This window comes from Octopus sinensis, linkage group LG12 (assembly GCF_006345805.1).
Source record: "Octopus sinensis linkage group LG12, ASM634580v1, whole genome shotgun sequence".
NCBI lineage: Eukaryota > Metazoa > Mollusca > Cephalopoda > Octopoda > Octopodidae > Octopus > Octopus sinensis.
The window spans coordinates 77902108-77911398 of record NC_043008.1 but is presented as its reverse complement, the minus strand read 5'-3'; the positions used below and the strand labels follow the sequence as shown (position 1 = coordinate 77911398).

General features: G+C 34.8%; 1 protein-coding gene across 1 annotated transcript in view; it reads left to right on the top strand.

Moving 5' to 3' along the window:
• Positions 1 to 8911, top strand: part of LOC115217946 (kelch-like protein 10) — a 44127-nt gene extending 35216 nt beyond the window's left edge. Inside the window, exons 5-6 of the mRNA XM_029787666.2 lie at positions 399 to 490; positions 8534 to 8911. Coding sequence (XP_029643526.1) covers positions 399 to 490; positions 8534 to 8636 — 195 coding nt within the window. The 3' untranslated portion in view covers positions 8637 to 8911. The remainder of the gene's footprint in view (positions 1 to 398; positions 491 to 8533) is intronic.
• Positions 8912 to 9291: the final 380 nt, after the last annotated feature.

Below are 9291 nucleotides of genomic sequence, written 5' to 3'. Positions count from 1 at the left end.
AACATAGAATTATTTCCCTGGCAATACGATTCATTCACTTATTAATTGATTTATTTTTTCAGGAGAAAATGTAATTACGTATGTGTGTATGTGTGTATGTGTGTGTGTGTGTGTGTGTTTGTGTATGTGTGTGTGAGCGAGTGAGTGAGTGACGAGTGAGTGGGTGACGAGTGAGTGAGTGATCAGTGACTGAGAGAGAAAACAGAGAGTGTGCACGTGTATGTGTGTGTGTGTGTGTGTGTGTGTGTGTGTGCCAGATTGTCTACAAGTTTTGCCTAAAACTTTTGATAATTTTGATGATTCATAAACTTTGAATAGACTCAAGATCCATTTCTTTAAAAAGCTGTTATAACTACAATTTTGTTATATTCATAAAATATTCTCTTTATTTATTTCAGGTTCTAGAAGATATGATATTTGTGATTGGTGGTTTCGATGGTATAACAACCATTTCAAGTGTTGAATGTTTTGATGCTGTCACACAACAATGGTAATGTATTGTAGTTTAAATCGATATGATAATCATTTCTATGACATACAACGTCTGTGAGAAGTATTGGGTTCAAATTTTTGGCACAAGGCCAGTAGTCCAGGGGAAGAGGGCTAGTTGATTACATGGACCCAAATGCTCAATGCTCAACTGGTATTTGTTTTATCGAAATGATGAAAGCAATGTCGACCTCGGCGGAATTTGAACACAAAACGTAGAGCCGCCTGACAAAATGCCGCTAAGCGTTTTGCTCGCCGTGCCACCTTACATTTGTGAGAACACTGCCTTATATTTGTGAGAACTACTATATGAAATATCAATATATATATGGAATAATGACAAATATATTCGTGAATATAAGTTTTCTCTCCCCTGCTGATCCTATTAAGTAATCTGTGTTTTTTGTGTTTGTCCCCCACCGTTAACGTAAAGGTTCTGCAAAAGAGACAGAAGACAGAATAAGTACTAGGCTTACAAAGAATAAGCCCTGGGGTCGATTTGTTCGACTAAAGGCGGTGCACCAGCATGTCCACAGTCAAATTACTGAAACAAGTAAATTATAAAAGAATATGTTTATTTGTAAGTTTAGAGTGTACAATTATCTGGCAGGATACCAGTATCTCTATTCCCAGTTAATTTCTTTCATATATTTATATATTCCTTAGACTAATCTTTTGTTCTGTAGCAAAAGCTCTGTGGATCGTTATATCTACAGCTATCTTGGAACAATAAATATTACCTACGCATTACACATTCATATCATTATCTTTAATTTACAACCATGTTTTCATTTTCTATAATAATAACTTTGCTCCTTTTATTAGAAAGTTACTGTAACAGAAATATCTTACTTGGCAAAATAATTATATACTTGTCTGGATATTTATATAAATCTCGTTCACTACTACCGGCTCTTGCTATATTTCACCTCCGTAGATAACAGATAAATGATAATCCAAAATGGCAGATAGATAGAGACAGAGAGAAAGAAAAAGAGAAAGAGAAAGAGAGAAAGAGAGATAGTGAGAGAGAGAAAGAGAGAGAGAGAGAGAGAGAGAGAGAGAGAGAGAGAGAAGTAATTGTTTTGAGAATCTGATTTTTTTCTTTCTTTCGTGTGCACAGTCGCGTCCCCGAATTAGGATTCGCTTGTGCTATATTCTAACAATAATATGTTAAATCTTCTCCTAGCTTTTATTTAACTATGATGTAAAATCGAAGAGTATTCTTAATGCTCCAAAATAAAGAAGACGTGTGAGGCGTTTTAACTTAAAGGTTGTGTTATCTTTCTTGATCGTGTAATCTCTAATACTAAGATCTATCTCTGTGACCGGAACATTCTCCAAGTTATTTCGTAATAATCCCCTTTAAAAGTCAGAGAACTGTTTCACCTTAACTGCTATTCCAATAGAAATATGTTAGCTGGCGTCATCATCTTAGATATCCTCTTCCAAAATTGTTACACCGATCAAATAAAACAGAAATTATATTTTGAGATTATCTAAATCCTTATTTGTCAAATATACATTTGTATCATTAACTGATGCTGTATAACAATATATCGGTTTAGAGCCTTTACCTCTATCTCTCTGTTAGACGTAGATCTCATCAGTGTCACTGCTGATATGGAAGTTACTCGCAGTTGTTGGTGTCTTACTAATCCTGATGTCCAAGTTGCTGTTTTCTTCAGGTGTTCCGTCTATTACATCAAATGCTGGAACTAGCATTGACACAACGAAAGCATTGTGAGATATGGTTTTATTGAATGCACACAGCTCTGACTTCCATATTTTCTGAAGTCTGCTGAAGTATTCTATTGTCATTAACTTCACTTTCATCACCAACACATGTAATATTAGTACCGACTCCGACGTATTGTGTGTCACTGGAGGTAAGAGTGACACAGGCCATTGATATCCATATTACCTTGTTCACAATCTTTCCACGTTGGACTGCTGAAAGCGAGGACTTATCCTGGCATAACCCTATTCCTATGTCCGGCAAGGATGATGCGACCGGCTCTGTCTCTTGGTGTCATGAATAGTACTTTCGTACATCTTACGTTCATCAGAAAGGTCTGGGTGAGATATTTTTTCTCTCCTCTGCTGATCCTATTAAGCAACCTTTGCATTTCTTTAGCAGGGCCGATAAGGGGTTCACCGCCTGGACAAAAAGCATTATAGAGAGCTCGTGCCATTTTTGCCTCTTCCGCTAGTCTGATAGCCTTCAGTTTTTTCGATAGCTCTATAGACCACATTATTGTCAGTCTCTTAATGGCATCGACTTAGCAAGCCCTAATCACTTTAGTGCCCATGAGTGAGGAACAGAGTCAAGCGCCTTACAATCTGTAGGTTTCGGCGGTACCGTTTCGTTTCGTTAAGAACAGTTTAATTCATCAGAAGTTGTTCAGTACAGTTCCGTATTCCTTCTTTCCTCCGTCCTGCTCATCAGTCACGACATTGTTTGTTTTGCAGTGACCCCGGAGGAATGCATTCAAGCAACCTGCGTGTAAGTTATACATCACGTACAGGTACGCTATGTGCCTGTAGGTTTTGGCAAGATGCGTCTCTTGGTTTTTCACCACTAGTCTTGTACAAGCAAGAGCCGAACAAAACTACATGTGAATCTCAGCGTTCATTTTTCTTTTGAACAAGTTAACGAAGACGAAGACTTATTTTGAACAAGAGATTCTTGCATAAATAATCGACTATCATGTTTCTCCTAGGCGGTGATCCATTCGGCAATTTAGCAACAACCGTCAAGAGAGTTTGACTGTTGAAAGTATAAGTTTTACTAGAGCTGTTTGCACAGTACACTCTTTGTGGAATATCTAATTATATAACTAACCAAGGCTACATAGTTACTCGACGTTTTATAGAACTGATTTTATATAATTAATGAGAATGTATGACTCCTGATGATATCTGATACAATGGTGAGGCACTCAGCTATTTATAGTACTTCAGTGTCTGATTTTAAAATTTCCACTTGACTTGAGTATGTGCCTCAGACTCACAAACTTGAGTATGTGCCATGAACTCACAAATGTATTGCCTTTGAGTCATGTAATTTGTTTTGGTCTGTCTATATATTCAGATATTGGCAGCGATGACTCCAACTGTATTAGTTTGATTAATTTATCAGATTGTGACATCATCATTAGACTTAAAGTTAGTGTCTATAAAACATGATCTGGCGCCCCTAATGTTTGAGTCCGATTATAGATGCAAATCGTGGCATCATCATTTGACATGAAAGTTATGAAACTTGTGATCTAATAATCCAATTGTATTGGATTGATTTTATAGTTAGATCGTGACAGAATAATTTGAATGAAGTTTGTGAGGACTCACAAACAATTGGAAGTATCGTCTGAACGTTGAATATACACTAGATTCACTACTGTACGGCCGTCAGATCACAAATCTCAAAGACACCAAGTTTCAGTCGAATGATATCACGATCTAACTATGAAATCGAACCAATATAGTTGGATTATCAGGTCACTAGTTTCATAGACTCTGACTTTCATGTCAAATGATGATGTCACAATTTGACTCTATAATCGGACCCAAATATTAGGGGAGTCAGATCAGAAGTTTTATAGACACCAACTTTAAGTCGATTGGTGATGTCACCATCTCACTAAATAGGCAAACTAATAGGGTCGGGGGTCATTGCTGCCAATGTCTGAATATATCGACAGACCAAAACTACAAAGCCGAGAAATTACAGGTTTTATAGACAATAAATTTAAGTCGAATGATCTTGTCCCTGTTGGACCAATAAAGTAGGGCCATCAGGATCGTGGGACACTAATTTTTAAGTCGAATGATGATGAAACTTTCTGACTATATTCAAACCAATACGCAAGTTTTAGCGTATTTAATATGGTAATGAACAACGGAAACATTTAAAAACATAAAAATATACTGCTATAAATAAAACTGAAAAGTGAGAAAAATATATTGTTAATGATATTTATTTATTATAGTAAATATCTGGACAAGACATGAAAGAAAACATGTAAAGGGCAAACCAATAAAATTAGAGATGTCTAATCATATCCTATCTTTCGAAGTCCCATCATAATATTTTTATGACAAATAAACATTGCAACAAATATCAGGCTATTAAAACTGTTATTTACTACTAAGGTCTTGCAGTTTGCCATCTTGACCGCAAGTCACTGAAAACCTAGCTGATATGCTGTCAAAGCCGTACAAATCAATCAGTTCAGTTATATAGTGGGCCATAAGGTTTGAAACAATACTTTAATTTCTCAAACTTCATTACAAAGTACACTGATTCCTAGCAGCATGTTGTATTAAAAATTGAGGCGACTCTAGTTTTCTTCAGTTCAGGATATTTCATTTCTGGAAATTGTCTCCGGAATTCATTTCAAGATTGAGATTCATGGGCCATCATTAGACCCATGTCCACTTGTAATTCATTAGTTCCATTTCCAAAGCAGATGATTATATAACCAGAGGTTTCAAAATAAGACAACCATCATTAACTACATCAATAATGAATGGATTTAAAAGAGAGATGAAGCAGGCCATCGTCTTCTACAAGTCATTGAACCTGGTTTGGAAATTATTAACCAGTCCATGTAATTTATACTTTCACTCTTCCAGTTTGTGGTCTTTTCTTTTTCGTTCAGTATATCACATAATATGTTTGCTCTTCTGAGATAGAGAGAATGAAGGAAATACCTTGACAATGTCTGCTTGAAGAGGTTTTATTTTAAGCTGAAAGCTGAAAACTTTCTGAGTATCTTCAGAAATAATCTTATCCGTCCCTTGGAGTGTCAAGCTGAAAGTTTGTAGGTGATTCATTATATCAGTAAAGAATATCAGATCTTGCATCTATTCAGCTTTTTCTAGCTGACGATAGAAGCTTTTCTTTGCTATAAAAGTTATAATGGGCTTCAACATTTTCGCATGTTTCTGTGATTTGTTTTATTGTGGCGTTTCAAGTTACTGGGCTTGTAATGACTAAGTGCCATTAGCGGATAAGGCACAAAGATTTACCTCCTTTAATAGTGAATGCAAAATCTTCCTTCTACTCTGGCTCAAAATGTCTGTTTCTTACATTTTTGTGACGCCATCTTCTTTCGCAAATTTTTCCCAGACACTTATAATGTTATCCAAAGTCTCCCAATTAAGTACGTACAGTTGACCAGCTTGTATTACGCTGCGTTAATGTACTAGACACGAGGGCGGTCGGAGCTAAACTCATAAAGTCATCTGCGACCAGTCTCTCCCTCCCCCATGTACTCAAATATTTAACCGTCTTACCCCTGAGCTGAGCTTTCTAATATTCTTCTGTAATACTTTCTTCCTTAAAATTTTTTAAATGCACCTCCCTCCTACGCTCTTTGCACCATTGTTGTTTAGAATCGTTTCTGTTGCTCATTACTGTATGAAAGCCTCCATCATGAAATAAAATTATATAAACTATTGAGTTAGTAAACGATATCAATATTATTCTAAGTAGATAATGCGACAATGCCCCTGGGAAAAATGAAATGTGAGAGAAAGAGAAGATGCATCAAACAAAATTTCCCATCTGTTGTCATATTTAAGTGTGTGACACTGCAGCGTGTTTTGAAAGAGAGTGTTGAAAATAAGATTTCACATATGAGCAATATACCCTTATACACTTATATATATCTACCTGGTTACTACCCCAATGAGAAACATGATTAAAAAAGTCAGAGTACAAGACTAAAGTACAAGGATGGGAATTAGAAAGTTTATAACAATTTTATATTTGGATTTATTTGAAATGGTTAAAGATCGGTGTTCACTCTTCCTGCAAAAGTAAGAAAACCGTTACCCCCACATCATTACACTGCAGGTATAAATTCATATCCTGTAAATAATTATAAAACTTGAATTTTTTTTATTTAACTTATATATAAACTAATCTAAGATAAAGGACCTCGGCCAACATATTTCCATGAGCCACTTATGGATTAGCTACCCTGAAATTGTTGTAGGATCTATAGAGTCTTGTAGACTCTAGCATTAAGTCAAACGAAGATTTTTCTACCTGATTATTCAGTCGAACTAATACAGGAGGCCCAACATATCATAAGATTTATCGAAAATAACTTTGTGTGAAGTCATACAGAAGGTCCATCGGATCATAAGACTTATACACACAAGTCGAATGATGATTCGATGGTCTGATAATATAGTTGGACTAATGCAGTAGGGCCTTAGATCACGTGTTTTATATACACTAACTTTAAATCGAAAGATGATATCACTATCTGACCACACGATTTGTTGTCTAACTTTTCAAAGTCTTTTGGATTTGTTAGTGGCATTCAGTATTAGACATATATCTCCTGAAAACATTTTCTCAAGAAATAATATGTCATAACCTTCAGTCTTGTGCCGTTTCTGAAGATTTTATCTTTAATATTGGGCACACTTGATCCAGGAGCTAGCTTTGCTTTTTACTTTCTTCAAGATTATGAAACTAAATGCGGCACACACTATTGGAAATTGATCTATTGCAAGTTATATATCTGTTTTATTTGAGCACCGAAACTACTGTCATCTATAAAAATAAAAACCAGTTTAGAAGCCAAAGTTTTACATGTCTTATAGTTCCAGTTGAATCTCCTTAGGTAGCTCAAAGACCTTATCTGATGGTCTAAACCTCAGGTGGATACCAAGGTCACATTTTTGAAAAACAAATGAGAAGTATGATGAAGTAAACATGCAGACATGCATGCATAAATACAAAGATACATACATATTTTGATACGTACGCACGTACATACATACATACATACATACATACATACATACATACATACATACATACATACATACATATATATGTATGTGTGTGTGTGTGTGTGTGTGTGTATACGTATGTATGTTATTAAGTTTTATTTCGAAATATCTTGCCAAGAGAGAAAGAATCGGTTTCTAACATAGGTCCAATGCTCCTTCATTGGAATTTCAACAACATCAACAGGGTATTTGCGTGTGTATTTGTGTGCAATATTTGGAGTCCTTGCAAGAAATAAAACATACAGGTCTAAAGGCTTGTATATTTTGTTTTATGTATACATCCTCATGCATATCGATGCATGTCTAGACATGTGCATACACACTCAAATGCTAAACGTCAGAAAAGATTTATAATTTTTTATAGTTCCACTGATAACTTGAATCTGTAGTTTTAATTAATTAATTTTCTCCTTTCTGATTTTGAGAGACATAATTTTCAGGATTGCTGCTTAGGCGTGTTACATATCCTAGTCCCCAAATAATTACAGGTATAAACTGAACTTGGAATCCGAGTAGCGTAGCTATAAGTTTCTCAACAGATCAGTATAGGTGTTTTCTTTTTTTACCAATCTTTAGCTTTATGTTGATATCCACTGGCAGCTGTTTTCCTCTACAGTACATAGTTTCTCTTCTCTGTCACAAATCCTTATGTCTAGTCTATTGTATTTAAATTTTACTGAGGTTTTCACTGGGACATTCAACCAGTACTCTTTCATATATATATATTATACGCAAGGTTGGAGTCGCAGTAGGGATTGTTAGTTTCTGTTCGATGGATCAGTCACATAATCTTCAATGTGCAGTGGCCTTGCTCAAGAATATTAACCAGTAAATTTTTCTAGCTACACATATGTACAGAGCAATGTATCTGTCTTCATGACTTTTAGACGTGTCCACCAAACAACATCTTTCATCACTGCCACTAGACAAAGGAAAACTATAAGATGTACAGAACTGCATATAGCTTTGTGTGAATGTCCCTTAAACTGTACGACTGCATTCAAGTATTCTTAGAAGTCGTAAGAATGTAAAAGGAAATTAATCTTGTGAATTCTTAATTAAAAGCTTTAGTCACTACTTATTCATTTTGTTGTGATAAAGAGCAGATAGCGGAAGAAAAATTTAAACCTAAGAAGTGGTCTGGTAGCTGCTTCCAAACGATTATTCCATTTATAGTTAATATTACTGGCATTTACTATTGACTGTTCTTTTCTTTTTGTACTTTCAGGTATGATACTTGTGAATTAAACCTCCACAGAAGTGCTCTAAATACTTGTGTTGTCAAAGGCTTACCAAATGTAAAGAAATATATTACTCGAAAACACAAATAATCAGCAATTTCGAAATTTTTTCAAAATATTTTTCATACAGAAAACTTTTTACTCTGAAGAATCCAGATCTTTTCTAGCTTCAGCTAAGCCATAAATGCTCAAATGTTTACATTATAACTCTGTCAACTAAGATTATTATCTTAGGTCCCCTGTTCAGTTAAATTGATTCAATTTTTAGTCGAGTTTATAACGTATCCATAACATTGAACTGTTAGTGTTTAAAGGGCTCTGACAGATGAATTATTAATGTCTATAATAAAGTAAAAAAAGAAGTTTATAATCTTATATTACTATTTGCATTAGCATTCACATTGAACATCAGACTTCTTAATTACTTGTAAAGTATTATAATAAATGTGTAAAGTATTTATTATTGACAGAGGCAACAACATCTCTGCCTCATGCATGTACATATATATATATATATATATATATATATATATATATATATATATATATATATATATGTGTGTGTGTGTGTGTGTGTGTGTGTGTGTGTGTGTACATACCTACATCTGTACGTATATATATATATATATATATATATATATATATGCATATGTGGGCACAGGACGTCACGAAAAGTGTACAACAAAAAGTACGAAGCACTAGTACATGGAGCATGAACAACGAAAGACACAAATGGAACAACATG